The sequence below is a fragment of the Zonotrichia leucophrys genome, chromosome 1, assembly GCF_028769735.1.
Source record: "Zonotrichia leucophrys gambelii isolate GWCS_2022_RI chromosome 1, RI_Zleu_2.0, whole genome shotgun sequence".
Classification (NCBI taxonomy): Eukaryota; Metazoa; Chordata; class Aves; order Passeriformes; family Passerellidae; genus Zonotrichia; species Zonotrichia leucophrys.
This window is the reverse complement of record NC_088169.1, coordinates 63,210,400-63,228,956: the sequence shown is the minus strand read 5'-3', so window position 1 is coordinate 63,228,956 and position 18,557 is coordinate 63,210,400. Positions and strand designations below refer to the sequence as shown.

The 18,557-nt window shown below is 36.9% G+C and overlaps 1 protein-coding gene across 3 annotated transcripts in view; it reads right to left on the bottom strand.

Moving 5' to 3' along the window:
• Positions 1-18,557, bottom strand: part of FNDC3A (fibronectin type III domain containing 3A) — a 112,140-nt gene that overhangs the window by 57,807 nt on the left and 35,776 nt on the right. For all 3 annotated transcript variants that reach the window (XM_064714873.1, XM_064714865.1, XM_064714881.1), the window contains one exon: positions 17,199-17,274. In XM_064714873.1, coding sequence (XP_064570943.1) covers positions 17,199-17,274 — 76 coding nt within the window. The remainder of the gene's footprint in view (positions 1-17,198; positions 17,275-18,557) is intronic.

The window sequence follows — 18,557 nt, the reverse complement described above, 5'->3', positions numbered from 1 at the left end:
CATTACTCCTTCCCAAATTATTATGCACACACACACACAGATCTGTGTATATATATATACAAATATACATAAAATTACTTGAATATGATTTACTGAATATTACTTATACAAATCTTATGTATTGATTAAGAAAATCAACAGCATTCATATAAATGCTGGAACAATTTTACCAGATTCTAAGGTGAGGTCTTTTAAAATGATGGACAAGAGGGAAGAGTCCATGGATATAAAACAAAGAAAAAAATCATCCATTTGTGCAAACTGGGATTAATGTGTCATATACAGCATGAGAAAACACAGCAAAAAGTCCTATCAGAAAAGGCTGTCAAGAAGAAATTCAGTGCCCAAGTCAAATTTTTATTTCTAATCAAGGCAGACATCTCTAAAGGCATCCTACTCTGAGCCTCTGGAATCTACTAATAACAAGTACTTTCATTTGAAAACCTTTGGGTTGTCTAGGTTTCAATCTAATTATATAAATGAATACAATGCAGATTCATATAGCCCATTTAAAATAAAACCACAGTAGAACAAAAGTTATTACTATTATTATAAACAGCTGAAATCCTCCTAATATGTCAAATAAATACAAAACAACTTTCTTTAATGAGACCAGTTTGGGAGTAATCATTCCAACTAGAAGATATAAAACTAAGTTAGTAGGATGTGGGGTATTTCAGCTTTCCAGAAATCCCATAATCCTGGATTCTATATGATTTAGCAGAAGAAGGAAAAATAGGTAAATCTAGAAAGACATTGGCTCCACCACTAGAGTTCAAGGGTGCAAAACCAGGCTTAAATCTTTTTCTCAGTATAAGGTAAAAAGTTAATGTCAACTGCTGATTTCTAAAAACCCTCCCACCCAACAGCTGTCTCACTGAAATTTTACTCTCAGATGTGGTTCTTTAATTAGGTGAGTCTGCTCTTCTGATCAGATGAAAAGATTACTTGTAACAATACTAAGTAGTGGAAAGAGTTTGGTCCTACAGCCCTACCTCTCTTCACACTCACTGTATACAATTATTTTTATGTCTCCATGTGAGGTGTTCACTTGAGTTCACCAACAAAGTTTCTGGCAACTCTGCAGTTCCACAAACAAATGTTCAGATGTTGCTTTCTTAACCATGAAATAGATTTTGAAGTAACACTTCATTACACAGTTTTGTTTCAAATCATGAGTGGAGATAACAATCCATGAAGCTGACAATTCAAAAGATGACATTTGTGATGAGAAATCATTCTATCATGCCACAAGCTGTGGCATGGGAACAAGACCCAGACAAATGATACAGAATCATACGGCAAAAGAGAGATTTAAGACCAAACTGAAAACATCTGATGTCATCCACCTTACACTTTGCAGCATCTAAAGCAAACACTTAGCTTCAGCAGCGTGATTCACTGACTGCCTCCAGAGGACAAGTCTCTGCTTCTGCACATTCATCACAGCTTGCTCCTCTTTAGGAGAGTGCTATGAACACCAAATGAAGAAATAACCTGGGTCACTTCTGCTGGAGATGGATCACTAGAAACTGGAATGGAACACACTTAACTCATTTAATCCAAGAGCTTCTAAGTGGAAAATTCAGAGCCAGCCTTTAAAACAGGAAGAACCCAGGACTTCACTTAAATCATAGAGGAATCCCCATTACATCAACAAAAAAAGGCAGCTTGCTTTCCCATATATTTTCGCTCTATCTAGAATCTTTTTTTTCTGAGGTGAAGATGCCCACCTCCAAAAGACAACAAAAGAAAAGGCCAACTCAGAATTTCCCAGAGCCTCATGACTAAGGGACACTGCTGGAATCAGGGAGCTACAGGTTTAGATTCTGTGGTATTTGCAGAGTTCAGATTTGGTTTTGATTGTGGGCAAGTGCTTTAAACAATTTCCTGCTGATGATACTGTTTTCATTTCAGAACAAACTTAATACAACCCAAGTAGACAAGCAGCCTTTCTTTTTGGAGAGACAGAAAGGCATCATTTATATACTGTTTCTATACTGTCTCTGCCTTTGATGTCTGTCCCCTGACTGTCTCCTGTGGCCTCATGTTTTGAAGCATTAGAGGCATGCAGGGAATTCCACAGTCAAAACAGGAGAAGCAATGGATTCAGCATGCTTCCTTGGATTAAATCATTATTTAGTGGGTGACCTGGGCTGCATCTGAGACTTCTGCAGCTAAATCTAAGTTACAACTAAGGTGGAATCCAAGCATCTTAAACATCACCCCTTGCAATCACAATTCTTCCCACAGACATATTTTTCTCTGTCTTTTCACTAGTGACAAGCCTATAAATGCAGATACAATAGGGGATGCTCTGAAGACAGTGGAAATAAAAGTTTGACCGAAAAACTACTGTTCTTGAACACTGTTATCATTACAATCGACATGATAAGTACTTAAACACTTAGATTAAGATTTTTGGTTCTGCTAATGACTTAAGGTCCACATAAAAGAATTTTCATGTCCATAAAGCTTTGCAGAAATTTGATCCCAAATTAATTAACCCCAAACCAGGATACACATTTAAAAAAGCTAAGTCTGACTGACATGATATTGTCAGTCAGACTTGGCAACACAGAAAGGTGCCATGCTTGCTGCAAACATCTGCAGCCCCTTCTGCAGTGAAATGCTTCTACTATTGACAAATCCCTTAACACTATCAGCCAATTTGCACTGCAAACCTCACAATTTACTGCTCAAAGCGATGTGAAAATGGTTTTCAGGGTCTGCAATCTAACTAACAGAGACTTTAAAATCTGTATGTTTTAAACTTGTTTTGGAATTTGAAGTTTAAATTTTTTGGTATTTTATGTGACAGACTCCTTGATTCTGTCAATGAACTCTTTACACATCACCTAAACGAGGCATTATTTTCTACAAATCTCAAGCAAGTTACACATACGAGAAGCATGTGAGCTCAAATACTAAGAGCATCTATAGCAAAGGCTTCTCTTGATAAAAAGCTTTCAGCAATGTTAATAAACATGCATTACCAGAAAGAAAGTATCTGGGAAAGCAGTAAGCTGGAAACAAAGCAGAAACAAAGACAAGCCTATATCATTGCAGTGTTCTCTTCAAATTCAATTTGCTTTGTAACCAAATACGTTTTGGAAAGTAACAGACCCACTGCTTTGGCATCCAAAATGAACCTGGAGCCAGAAAGAACTGTGTAAGGAATCTACTTACCTGTGCCAAACAAGAGGCCAGGGATGAAACAACTAACTTGGCTCAGACGTATAACAGTTGTCATTCCAAACCAGAAGAAAGGAAAAACGACACATGCATACAGTGGAGTTCCTTACCATACATTATGTATGGATCAATATATCCCTCCATGAAGGAGCTGAGACAAGAAAATTGCTAAATAGCTGCAAAGTAAATGTGCCCTTTGTGCAGAAATCTTTTTATTGCTTCACTATTGTCTGGATGCAGGAGATGAAAATTTTCTGTTGTTGAACCATGAAGGCTCAAGGCCTGAAAAACACTTCATGAATCAAGTCTATTCACCTGCAATTGTAATTTCACTCCTCTCTCCCATTATCATACATCAAGATCCACCATGAATGGATTCTATGTAGAAGCATGAAAACCAATAGCAAAGCAGTTCTTTTATCCATATGTCTCCCTACTGGACTGCTCTTCTGGAGCACCACTCTCCTATGCAGCCAAGTTTCTTGTAATTATATAAAAGTATTTCACAGCCACTTGATAGCCAACTGGACTCTAGACTAGCTCTGGCATTAATTATTTTTTTTAAATCCCTGTTGTTTTCTAGCCAATCATTTTTTAGCCAAGCAGATCAAACTCTTCTGCTTTCTTTTTATATTTTCTCCTGAATATCCTAACACTTTGTATTCACAACACCTGGAGTCAGCTTCATTTCATCTTTTGCAAACATGAGTTATCAAATTACAGTTGAAATCTCAGCAGAATCCTGTAAACATCCCCAGCTATACTAACAACAACTGTCCTGATGCATTTTATGATCACACTAAGCTTTACAGATACATTATACTGGAGATAATATTTATCTTGTGACTCAAATAGATAGCTTGCCTGCTTCTTTTTCCTCCTTATCAAGTTTCAAGTGAGATCCCCATCCATAATTTATTAATCTTATGCACAACCTTGCATAGTATATAACTGCATTTCACCCAGTTCAGGGTACCATTCAAACAACACTCCTTTGGACAACTACTGCATATTCTTGTTAATCTTTTACCACTTCTGGAATACAGATCTCCTGTGCCATAGAGCTGTCTGGATGATCAGCTTTGCTGAAATACCAAGTATTTCTAGAATGTCTTGTTAGCTAAAAGACACCCGAGTGCATTGATTACTGAGTGATTAAGGAGGAATATATTTACATCCTAGGCTGGCTGTGTATCATGATTTAGCATTCAATCCTTTCCTAATTCATGCACAATTTAGAACTGTTAACAAAAATAAAGAGGTTATACTGAGTCTGCTGAAGTTCTTTGGAAATAGTGATCAAAAACATTCTGTGCTATGCTTTCAAGGAACAGACAACATGCAGGTACCTGCAATTCATTACACCTGCATTTTCTACTCCTGTCTGCTTCCCTCCAAAACAACATCCTAAATAGATGTTGTTTTAGTATATATGTTTTAGTGTAATAGTAACCTTACCCAACATTAAGCCTATTTTTCTATGTGGAATGTTCCCCAGCACCTCAGACCTTTTTTCCATCTCTCTGAAGCTGCACAGAAATGTTTACTGTACTACTTGCCCAGACCCAGCAGCACCACACAAGAAGATGATCCAGTACATTTATGTGCTTCTGAAAATAACTCTAAACCCAATACCCTTCTGTTTAACTACTGTCACCAACATGAGACTAGATTCTTTCCCATCAAAAATAATGGATCTGTTTTTCACTTGAGAGGACAAGGCTCAGTAACGAAAAAAAAAAATGACAACACACTGAAATTCTATGAACATAATGCACAATTGGAAAGCTATTGTAGAGAAATCAGTGCTCTGTATGGCGTTTGAAAGACCTGACAGAGGATGAACAAAGAAAGCTGTGTGGGCATAATAACAATCTACTATGTGTCATATCTTTGCTGGAAAGTGATGCAAGGAAACTTTGAAGTGTATATAGCTGCAATTAAAAGAAAAGATAGGGTATTTCCAAGGTACATTTTCCTCCTGTTCAAGCAATTTTCATTTTCAGAAGCATTAAAAGGGTGTAGTAAGGATAAAACAGTATCTTTTATAAATATTTTATTGAAAATGCTGCATACTTATGTCAGATTTACAACCTGTGTAGAAATGCACTAACACACATAGGCCACAAGTGAAAAAGTGATCAAACCATCAATAATTAATCTCAAAACCCTCATGCTGAACAGTGCTCTTGTATCCCTTTGTAGTACAAATCAGGGAAATGAACGGAAGTTGGTCTCACACTAGCCAGTCCTCTACACCTCTGATCAATATTTGTTGATATTCACTCTTATTTTTCAGCTCTCTTGGCAGGTGATTTTTAAAACTCATTCATGTTGGAAGAACTTGAACTGGTTCCAGTTGTTTAGACTGCCCTTGTAACTTACTAAATATTTTCACTCATTAATGCATTGCATAACCACCAGATGCTCCCCAAAACTGCACCACCAGCAGTATGAAACTAATGGGAGATAGTCACTCTGCTTTTGACCCCTATTCAGAAAAAAAGTCTCTTTCAGAAAAAACAAAGTTTAGCTTCTCAAATTCCCAAACTCACCTTGGGCATTATTTAGGCACCCCAAGGATCTGTCTGTAAGCTTTATTTGTGTGTGCTATCTCTTGAAAAATAAGAGTAAAAACTAGATAAGATTTCAGATTTAACTAAATTTTAAATCTAGGTAAGAGTCAAAGTCCCTTTTTTTTTTTTGTATATCTAATCTGATTCAAAATCTTTGCCTGATCACAAAACAAGAAACAAGATACAAAGTATATGGAAAGCATAACTAAAAGATAAATGCATACTTAAGTATGTATCAAATAATTTTCCAAATCTGCCTGCTGCTTAAGAGCTTTACTGAGACATCTCTTGGCTGCATAAACCAAAAGAGTTAACTCTGTCCACAGAGTGATGCCTTTCAGAGTACAAACTCTTGAAGTCTAAAGCAGCTGAGGATACAATACAATAGCATTTCACTTAAATGCTATCTTTCAAGAGACAACTTGTTGGCAAAATAGAGAAGAAAAGAAAGGCTGACCACTCTCTGTATATTAACTCCTTTTAAGAATTAATGAGCAATAATATTTACTACTGGTTTTGCATTTATAGTTCTTACTGCAGCTCTTTCTTCAGCTGCCTTCAAAGGCACATGCATCCAACCTCTGAACTGTAAAGACCATTCAAGGGAAACACATTATACATAGTATTTATGAAAATGGCCCCTATATAGAGCATCAAAGCAAAAGGGTAAGTGGAACCATTGAGGAATGGTCTACTGGAAAAACAAATGGAGAACGAGCAAAGGAGATAAACCATATCCTCACTGAACAGCTGATTAATCAAAAGGCAAGGAAGGTGTCATAAGCTTCTCTAGAAGCTCCAGTACCATTAACCTGAGACCCATCTACCACTTACTGGATGCTATACAGTCACTTGAAAAAATCTCAAGCTCTTTGAATGATGTCCTAGAGCACCTGCCCTAGACAACTGATTTTCCTAGGACAACTAGAAAGCCCTCTGTAGTGTGAGAAAGAGCTTCTCTCTGGCATAAAAAACAAGAACAGCAGTGTGGATAGCTGTATTCACTTCCAGTGAATTTGGCTGTTCCAACTTTGAAACCTCTTATGATTACACTGTTTCTTAATGGCTTTAAGTGGCTGAACTTACTTGTAACCAGTCTTTAACTCACATTACACAGGAGCTGTTTATATTTGTGCACAGCTAGCCTATATGTAATGACCTTGGTTATCTTCTGTCTCTTCTTCCTTTCCCTCATTTGGATAATAAACTGCTTTAGATGTAAAACAGATTGCTGCATGTCTGCAAAAGGAAGAAGGGGAACTTACATTACCATAATTTTAAATCAAGTTGAAGAAGAGTGACATGATCATGTAAGTCATGCAAGCTGACAAAACCTCAGCCATTTCACAGACAGTCAAAAAAAGACAGCTATTAATTTACTGTTAATAACACATGCACAGCGACATCTATCAAGCCATGTGCTGCTGATTCATCTCTTACTACAAAACAAAACAAAAAAGCAAAACCAAGAACAGAGTTAAAAATCCCTGGATTCAAAGTTGCAACATTTAGTTAGATATTACATTCTTGCAAGAACATACAACACATTAGCCTTGCACAGGTGAAAATGAAAGAAAGGGAGACTAACTTCCTGGCTACCCAACAACTTGGCATCAGAGAAGGCACCGAGGCAGAGCAATGCCAGCTTGTTGTCATGGGTGTGGGTCTGGGCATGTATGAGGAACTGGCTTTGTTTTGAGGAATTCTGGAAAAACAATGGCCATGAGAGCTGCTCCACAACTATGAAGCCTCTGTTCCTTCCTAGTGTGTCTGCAACCCTTCACAACTACCAAGGGCCTGACAGTGGCAGTGGCACAAAATAAGGCAGCCATGACTACAAGTGGGCAAGAGTAAACCAAAGTCAATTCAAAGCTATTTCTTACTAATAGTAATTCTGTGATAGAAGTTTGAATAGTTTAACAGCTACAACTATACTTCAAGAATTCAGCAATACAACTTGAATTGCACAGGGTGGGACTATAAGGAACTCTCCTGAGGTCTCATCTAACAATGCACAGCATTTTCCAACAGATGACACACCAGCCTGTATTCGTACTGCACATAGTTGCGAAAGAGGATCCAGCAAAAGTCCTTTATGCACAAAGTTCTAGCCTTTCCATTTTCATGAAACCCAGCACAAAGTCCATTTATAAACACTGTTTGAGTTTCTACAAAATAAAAGCCCTATTTGTTTTTAAATAATCAGATAATGAAATTAAGGAACTTCTTCCACTCTTTAATATTAGCAATTTTCATGAATCTTTATTATTTTAGTTAATCAGATTGCATCCAATTAAGATAAAGTTTAAGCTATCAGTTTAAGTTATGCTAAATGTTTGTACATTAAGTGAAAATACCAAGTAAAATGCCCACAGCTCTAGTTTTTTTAATTTAATTCAAACTGCTTACATTAGACAAACTTTCTACTCAGAGAAAACTACTAACTACATCTACTTACTCTTACAAGAACAGATCCTACCAGTTTCCCCCTCATAAAGCAAGTAATATAGGGCTATTTCTTTCCCATCAACAGCATAGTCAGAGAAGAAATCAGATTAACTGATTGCAGTGCCCTGGGAATATTCTAATATTGCCAGACACAAACCTGTCAAGCCTAGCATGCTTCATACAAGGCTCATCCAACAGATTCCACACTGAGGCAATAACAGCACCTGTATCTCAGCAGCTTGAGTTAATACTTCACAGCCTTGGGGCTAGACATGTCTGACTAGAGTAATGGAAACCAAGTTTTAGGGGCATTCTCCAGCTGCAACGTAGGGCTGTAAATTCATTCCCAACATGCACCTCCAAGAACCAGTACCATCCTTGTAAAATGTGATGTGAGATGCTCATGGAAATGGATGAGTTCAAAGAGTTCAGGTGCTTGAGGACAAAGACATTCACTGAGGGTACAACTGTGAATCAACACACCTAAATGAGGCACTTTCAGGATGTAGCCTTATTTATTTCAGCTTATAATAGCCAAGCTTTAGTTACAAAATGGAGACATCTCATTTAGGTATCTAAAATTATATGTCTCTGTGCAAGTTAGGACTTCAAACTCCCGTTATAGCAAGTGGAGACCTACTTGGTACAGACAGTGGAGCCTGGAGAGCTATTGAGTGCAAACTGATGTCAGCTGAAAAGCACTGAGTGCACTATACCTAGTGACTAAATCTTCACTAGTTTCAATGGGAGCTCAGATCCAAGGCCACATATAGAAACACACATTTAGACACCTAAAATTAGATGACTTCACTATGCAGCTGAAGCACTGAGATTTCAAACAAAATGTCTCCAGAACCTTCCTACAGTCAGGCTGAGTTTGCAGTGGAGTCAAAAAAAGGAATAAAGGAGAAGATTAAAGAAGATACAAGGGAAGATTAATTGATCTGAATATACCGGAAAAATCAAACAAAGGAAAAGAACAACCTGACTGAACACTTTACAATGAATATAGAATTTTATGATCTTACATATCATGAATGAAATAAGATAGAACAAAAGTTTAAAAATATCTATTAGAAGAAAGAGAAATAACCAAGGCAATAAATATTAGGCATGTTTTGTCCATATAAAGATATTGACTCTCTTTAACACATTTTAAACAGAAATGAATGGCGGAAAACTGTTTTTCCTAAGACGCACTACAGTCAACATCTGAGAGATATGAATTAATGCATTCCCTTTTTTTCTTTAATTTGCTACTGCAGAAGAGGATAAAACAAGTCTAGTTTGCTTTTCAATCAAACTTTTACCAAATTCAATTTGTTCTGGGAATAGAATGTTTTAGAAGTCTAGTATTTATAACACTAACAAAGTAGGCATAACAGTAATGTGAGCTGCTCTGGCAGAAAAGCAGCATGATAAAGTAAGTTTTTCCAATAACAGCTTCTTGTGTCATCCCTGCCTGCTTCTTTAATGGCTCAATGAGACTGGGACCACAAAGACCTGGTCAGTCATCAGAATTAATGGAGGACAAGGTCAGGCAGTTCCCAGAGAAGGCTGAGGGAGCTCTGTTACGAGGTTAATTCTCATGGTCACTCTCAGAGCAGACAGGGGCCAATCCAAAGGAGAGAATTCTGGATTGCTGTGTTTTATTCTTGTCCAGAGAACGACCTTGTTTTGCACTACTTTGAAATTTTCATTAAGGTAGCACAACAAATTTGAAAGATGGTCGTGACTCTAGAAGACTGCCTCTGCCCTGCTGCAAGAGGGCCTACAGACCCAAGGAGATGTGTATGACCCCAGCTTTAACTCAGCACTTGTTCTAGAAGAGCTACAGCAGCAGGGCTTACAGGCAAGTTTTACCTGCCAATAGTACTTGACTTATGAACTGAACTTATGCTACGTGTCAAAGCCAACGCATGAGCATTCCACATGTGCTGCAGTGAGGGCTTAGATACATCATTTCTTTACCTCACCAGAAGGGTGTCACAGACATATTTTATGAAAAATCCTTTCGTTAGGATCTCTTCTCCTGAGAAGCTTCAGCTTCTCCATGTTTTGCTGCTTTAGAATGTGATTTGGAGAATTGTTTACCCAGCATGTGAAATTATTTTTACTTGATGACCAATGACAGCCACCTGTGTCAAGGCTGTGAGCAGTCACAAGATTTTATTATCATTCCATTCCCTTTCCTTGCTAGCCTTCTGATGAAATAATTTCTTCTATTCTTTAGTGTAGTTTTAATATATAATGTTCTTTTAATATAATATATATAATAAAATAATAAATCACCCTTCTGAAACATGAAGTCAAAATTTTCATCTCTTCCCTTGTCCTGGGACCCCTGCAAACACCGCTACATTTAGTGAGCCCCAAGTGAAGAACATTGCCATAGAAGGGTATTTGCCATATTTCAATCCAATTTTTAGGCTAACCTACCAGCAAAAGGTAGAATGGTTAAGTCTTCAACAATATTTGCAAGGGCATTCATGCACCCTGTTTATCAATCTAAGCTATAAAAAGACAGCTCCTACTTAAAATTATTTTGGAATGAGACAGCTCCAAATCAAGCTGCTCCAACCACGCTTTGTGACCACTTTCCCTCATCATCTTGTTTCAATACAAAATGGAATTATGTATCCTCTGCAGTCATACTCCCACATAGTTGGCCAATACTAATATTATTTTTAGTTTGAGTGCAGATATCTAGAAATAGAAAAACTTTAATTTTAAAAAAAATTGTGTATATTGAAGGTCATTCCCAAAAAGAGGTGCTTTAGAGTTAGTACTCCTACAGACTCAGCTCCGACCCTCTGCACAGACATCCTTAACCAATAATTAATTAGCTGCAAATCACTGTAGCTTGCTCTGACCCCATATTTTCAGTTGATTTGTCTTAGCTTCCCTCAATGCCTTTTATAAAGGTCCTCTAAATATTTCCAGTGGAGATCCTAAAATTAATATGTAGAAAAGGAAGTTAATCTAAGTATCCATATCCAGTTTCAGTCTTACATAATATCTTTAGTCTTCTACATAGAAGGAATGGAGATGACAACTGAAATAATTTACCATTTAGGGTGAGGTTGTTTTGAGGGGTTTTTTAGATTTTTTTTTTTTTAATTAACTGATTCATAAATACTTAGATCTATTTTCAGAAGGCTACTGTGGAGAAAAGCTGCAAATCATCATTAAAGATGAAAAGGAAAGCAAATAAACTTACACATGTTTTCATGCAGCATTTCAGTATTTAGAAATGAGAAACACATAAATGGAAACAAGGATGAAAAATCAGTTTCTTCTCAGGCTACAGAAAGAAAAAGAGCACCCAGAGCAGCTTCTCTGGCTGGCTTCAGTAAGCTGTTCTTAATAGAAGCAGGAAAACCAATGCACTAGATCTCTGTAATACACACCTGAGTTTACTTGTAAGGGGTCCATTACTCAGGCTATTAAGCTACCTAGAAGACTAGATGTGCTCTAGGAAAGAACTCTTGTTAATAGTGTTTTACTGCTTTTGCTAGTTTGTTCCATTACTAGAGCTGTGTATTTAAATAAATGTTCTTTTATTCCTAAACTTTACCCAGTGTGAACGTGGATACTGAGTAATTTCACAAACAAGATATGGCATTTCTAGAGGTGATGTCACCCTTTAAGTCTATAAATGTGACCACTGCTGTAGTGCCAGGTATTTTTGCATTATAAAATCACCAGAGAATGACAGCACACACTTCCTCCGCTTACCACAGTGGTTTAGGATTTGATAGTAAGCTATGGTGGTCTTGTGAGGGAAGCATCTCCCAATGACCATTAGCAACTAACAAAGTCCCATTCTTAGGGGTCTGTGGCAACTCATACAGAATTTATGACAGGTCTTTAACAACTTCCAATATTAAAATAAAACTCAACACCAAAGGACAAGATGATATTTGAACAAGATAAATGTAGGGGGCTTTGCTTCAAATGTACTTAAATAGCAGTTACTTTCAGATTTTTAAGATGCTCAGTCTGGCTGCTGTAACAGTATCTGCAAACAATCAAAACCACACCAAGCCTGACAGCAGAAAAGAGTAGAAAGTAGATTAAAAGCTGCCCTGCAGAAAACTTGGGGATACTGGTGGATGAAAAACTAGGCACAAGCTGGCAATGTGCACTCACAGCCCAGACAGCCAACTCTATCTTGGGCTGCATCACAGGCACTGTGTCCAGCAGGATGAGGGAGGGGATTCTCCTCCTACCTCGAGTCCTGGGCTCCTCAGCACAAGACAGACATGGACTTGAAGAGGGTCCAGAGGAGAGCCAAAAAAATGGTCAAAAGGTTGGAGCATTTCTCCAGTGAAGACAGGCTGAGAGTTGGGCTTGTTCAGCCTCAAGAAGAGAAAATGCTGGGCATACCTTATTGCAGCCTTTGATTATATAAAGGGGTTTATAAAGCAGATGGAGAAAGACGTTTTATCAGGGTGTATTGTTACAGATCAAGAGGCAGCACTTTAAACTGAAAGAGAGGAGGCTTAGATTGGATATAAGAAAGAAATTTTCATGAGGGTGGTGAGGCATGGTCAGGAGTTGCTCAGAGAATTGTGGATGCCCCATCTCTGGAAGTGCTCCAGGCCAGACAGGATGGGGCTCTCAGCAACTTGGTCTAGTGGAAGGTGTCCCTCCCCATGGCAGAGGAGTTGGAAATAGATGACCATTGAAGGTCTCTTCCAACCCAAACCATTCTGTGATTCTGTATGAGTTTTATTCTCAAAATTTTTTGGGTAATGGACAGGTTTGGTTTTGCAAAGCTCAAGCTGATCTTAGAACGAACTGAAGTTTGTGTTTCACTGCTGTAGTCTCAGAACTGATGTATCTTCTTTTCCTCTTTAATTCCTTGAAAACACTTTTCAGAAGAATCTTATTTCTTATTTCAAAGAGAAAAAATCAGGTTAAGCTTGCTTAACTTTCATTCCAGAGCCTAACCTTAACACCAATACTTCATTTAATTTCAAAGCATGAAGTATTTATGACTCATTCTAATTTACATAAGTCTTCTTATTCTATTATGAAAATGGCAATTTTCCTTTGCAGAGACATATAGAACATGGTCTCTCTTATTGTGTCAAGTAACATTTAATAGCCTTTAGCGGTAACTTGGGACTGTTACAAAATGTCCTCGAGATGAGTCATCTTCATTCATTTATTCTGCAATAGGAAGAATTCATGAATGAGTGATCTGCAGTAATTCACTTCTACAAAGAGAGCCCATTCATACATTTCAAACCTGGTTTTCTGAATCACTGTAATATAACTGATTACTTCATATTAACAGAAGAAAATTTTGGCTTAAGGAAAGTTTCCACAGAAGTCCAGTATATGAGAAATTTCTAGTATATGAGAAAATTTTTGTAGGATATGAGAAAATTTTCATATATTTAAAAGACCTCTTTTGAAAAGAAACATTTTGGTCTAACACATGGTTACACAGACAGATGTTCCTATCTACCTAGTAAGGAATGCATGGTATTTTTGTAAAGTTAGGGACTGACAAATGGTTTAAATTGAAGCTGCATCGAGGGGGAGCACAAGTTGTCACTATCAGACAAATCACTAGGCAGGCAAAGAAAATATTTTATAATATCTGAAAAATATGGTCATTGGCACACAGAAGTGCTCAATCAAAACAGTATTTAAGTCAAAATACAGACAACAGAAACCCAACTATGATCCAAGACTCGTAACTACAGAAATACAAAGTAACCATGCTTCTTATTCTACAGAAATAAAGAATAAAATAAATGTTATTTTAATTCATTAAAAGATCACCAGAATAAAGCAATGGAATTCACTAAAGATCAAGAGTCTCCCTTAACCATCACTGCTCTCCTGCCATACTTAGGCGATTTCAAACCAGGAGTTATTCTTAAGAGTCTTTTCACTCAATATTATTCACTCAGTATTCCACTGCCATGGAAGAGGACTATAGTAAGAAGCTGCTTCTCACTTAATGTGGTTCCAAACCAGTCAAAGCTTTACAGACCACCTGTGAGAGCAGACATGTGGCAAGTCAGTACAAAGACCCGCATGCAAATGCAGCATTTTCTTCAGAAGCGTAGTTCACAGAAAACACATTGCGTGCTTCTCCATTAATTAGTGCTTTAAGTTTTCATTACTTCATTTACTCAAGGACAGCTCTAAACAGCCACTTTATTCCTTTCCTTTCTCCTGAAGAGATGCTAACTCTCATCATTTTTAGGTTGAGAAATTTTACCCTATGTACAGTTTTGCCAAAGCAAGGACAGTTCTCTTTAAAAATAGAATAGATGACAAGAGCAGCATGAAGATTGACAGTGCATCTGAATGTCTCCAACAGGCAAATATTTGATGCAAAAAACCACAATTAACATTATGGTTAGATTTATTAACAATCCACATTGACTTCAGCAGATAGTATAGTATCAAGGTGAATTGACCAGCAATAAAGCCCAAGAGAGATTTAGAATTATCCAAGGAAGCATGACTTACCAAATCAAACGAATCTATCTGACTACCTGCACTGTTATCTGGGATCCACAAGCAGCTCGTTACTTCTCAACTTCCACTCTTTCATTTTAGTACTATATTTACATAATTTCAATTTTTTATATCATACATCACTGAAAAAACTGCATATGTGTTCTTTGCAGAGACTTTTAAGTCAGAGAATTTAGGAGACTTTTAAGTCAGAGCCATCTTCATGCTTGCTTTTTAAATAAAAACATCTTTGTACATTTATCCAAAGCATTCTCATTATGTATTTCCACATCTATAACTATGATTTCACTTAACAATTGAGTGCATACAGTAAAGAAAAAAATCAAGGAACTGATGTGAGCTTGCTTTCTTTCTTACTTTCAAGACAATGCACTAGACTCCTGCAGCTGTAACCCATTTTGCAGACTGATAATCCATTTTGTAGACAAGTCAAGGGCAAACTATGTCTGAGAAGTTGTGGCAGAACAAAAAAGGAAGGACCAACACAAAATTACTCTCTATAGTTTACACTATCTAAAATAGTTTGTTTTATACAAATCTCTGCACAGAAATAACCACAGAGCAGACACTCCTCATGAGCTGCAATACATATAATGAAAAAGAAACAGCATCAATTACTAAGGGAATTTCTTCTTTAAGGAAGATAGACCAAACAACCCAAAAGGTAGAAAGATCCATTGGTACAGCACTCAAAACCACAGATATGTCTCACAAGTGGCAAGAATTGACCAGAAAAGCAGTATTCAAAAGATCAAGTACAACTCAGGTTCTGTATGAATATTACTGAATTTACACACATGAAAAATAACTTTATGCCCCCTATTTTACTACCAACTATAATCCACAATTTCATCTTCAGGAAGGGGGAAAGACAAGAAGAATATCGATGTAACAGGAGGTTTGCAAAAGCTGTGGTACTGATTTGAGATGTAGTTTTCCAGTTTGCAGTGCCATTTTTCAAGAAGTTGTAAAGACTGTACCTCAGCTTACACTTAGTGAGTCCCAGAAACAATCATCTAGTAACTTGCTCATGCTCACTTTCACATATAAAAGATGAAGAAATCCACAGCTGAATCAATAGCAATAGCAAGCTGCCTGCTCCAAAAGTAAGAGGCACCAGGCAGGGATAAAAGCTGTACCATGGAAGGTTAGAAGCATATCTGTAAGGATATGATGTTAGTATTTTTGTAGTTCATTAAACAATTCCTGCTTTGAAGATAATCGTGCCAGGAAAGTATCAATTCATTCTCCACCAATAAAACCATTTGGTAAATCAAAAATTAAAACCAAACATGTAATACATGCTACTTCTCCCAGTATTTTATGCAATAGAAGCAAAATATATCTTATCTGTTCTTTGACTTGAATTGCAATACAAAACTAATTTTATCTCTCTCAGTACTGTCAAGTAATTATTACATACCAGTTTTCAAGTAAGCTGTATAGAATGGAGAGCTGCAACACTGATCCATTGGTGGATCAAAGGATGCAAGAATACCATGCAACCAGCACAAAATCTTGAAATATGGTGCTAACAGACATGTAAACTTTAAGAACTGCCAGTATAAACTTAATCTAAGGCCTTCTTAGAATCAGTTGTTTTGTAGCCAAAGGACCTGCCTATGACACTGGAAAGCAGACCTTTCAGCTCTTTTCAGACTGGAGAGAAGAGGGAAAGGAGCTGGAAAATGTTTGCCTCAAATTCCCAGAACAGTATCTGTTGGAGCTGGGCCAACATCCGGGGGGTGGGGAAATCCAGGTAGGATTCACTGGCCCAGATGATGACAAGGAAAAATGTGACCCCATAGCTGAATCTGTGGATACCCTCTTACGTGACAGTAAAATGGTGCTCTGTGCAGCAGCAATAGCTGATTGCTCATTTCTCACAGTACCTTCTGGATACACTAAACTGGTAGTTCTGGTCATTCAGAATAGAAAACAACATCCAAACTGACCATTGCATAAGCGGATGCTATGGTTAGATGAAACATTTGTATTTTGAAACTGCACTTGCTAGAACTCAGAAATAATGCCATTTGGCTCCTAGAGATAATGAGAAACTGGGTGGGATAACTGATAGGGAAACAACATCCACATGATAGCAAAGAATAAAAAAAACCTAAATTCAAGCCATATTAACAGTTTAAGCTTTTAATTTGAAGTCTGTGATATAAATGAGCTTAGTCAAAAGTTGCTACAACAGCCTTTCCGAGCTTGCTTCGCAATCTGAAAATGCTCCTCCCTTTTCCTCCCCACGAAATTTAATTTCATCTAATATAACATATGAAAAAGTATTTGGTTTATGGTAGTAAAAGCTAAATCCCAATGATCCTTAGCACATAATCTTTTAGGTCTTTAAACAGCTCTTGTATTTAAAATAAATTCTGTCCTTCTTTTACTTTCACCACAAATTGCCTTTTATTAATCCTGACTCAGACTCAGAAAATATGAAAATAAATTTATCAACTTTACCTGTAATGCACTGAAACTGTCCATCTTCTCTTCTTATTGTAAATGCTTCCCCTGGATTAACTTGCACAAGAATAACCTTAAAAATAAAAGAGTGTTTACAACCATTACACAAGAATACGTTACAGAAGTTTTGTATGCGCAAAAAAAAAAGTTTTACTGGGAAAAAAAGCAATTTTTTTTTCTGGTTAGTAAATACATTATTTTTCACTTCACACTTCTTGCTGTCTTCATTCCACAGAGAAATAGATAAGAGCAAGAACAAGCACAGATATTTTTAAACAAACATTTTTCAAAGAATGAAGGAGAGAATAACAACTAAGTAAAACAGTACCTGTACAAATTTTATTTTCTCAATCGCTTGGTATAATTAAAAAGCTATTTGTACAGCTTAAATTATTTCAACAAATTGTATTAACTTCAACATTAATCAAACCATTACATAAACTTTCAGAAGGTAGCCTAGAATTCCCAGAGCTTGACATCAACCACTTGACAAACAGTTTTCAACACAAGGAAAATACTGTGTCATGTCCCTCTTCATATGACCCAAGCATATTTGTACATTCATTAATGATAAAAAAATCAGAAGTCATGACAAAGTAAGTGTACCAGACGCCCAGCATGAAACAGTATGTATAATTTTATTTGTGGAAAGCTGGTTATCCCAATTTTGTAAACCCAAGCAATGCAGAAATGATACCAAAGCACACAGCAGCCAAAATAAACAAAGAAAGTTTGTACCAAAGCAGAAGCCTGTCACCATTTTAGATTTCTGTACTTTTATTTGAAACCTACCCTTCTGTGAGGAAAAGAAGTTTGTTAACATGAAAAACCTAGCTAAAATTATGAACAAAGGAGAAAAAAACTTTAAAAAGTAGAAAAGCAGGTGCATTTTATAATTTCCTTTCTGGACAGAATGTTCTTCAGTCTTGCTTGCACACATCTAAATAGAGCCTATGTCCTCCTCCCTCTACAAATCAGTAGGAAACAAATCTTTAGAAACACAACTCCTGAGTATTATGGCCAAAAATTTACTTTGTCAAATTGCTAAAAGAAAAGAATATCTTTCATGTTTACAAAAACACAACCAACCAACCAAAACTCCCCAGAACCAGAAACTTGAGTGTTACTCATTTTAGGAATACCAGAGACAAAGGAAAGGATAAGAAAATAGCAGAAATCATATTAATTCCTCCCTTTCTGGTGGAGCAATTTCACAAATTAAAGATGGCAAGTTCTAACACTAACATATTGACGAGATATGACAGACATTCACATTTTCAAGCTTGGGCTGTTAGTCAACACTGATTAGCTCAGCTTTGAACAAGCAATTTAAAAATACTATCTTGTTTCACATGT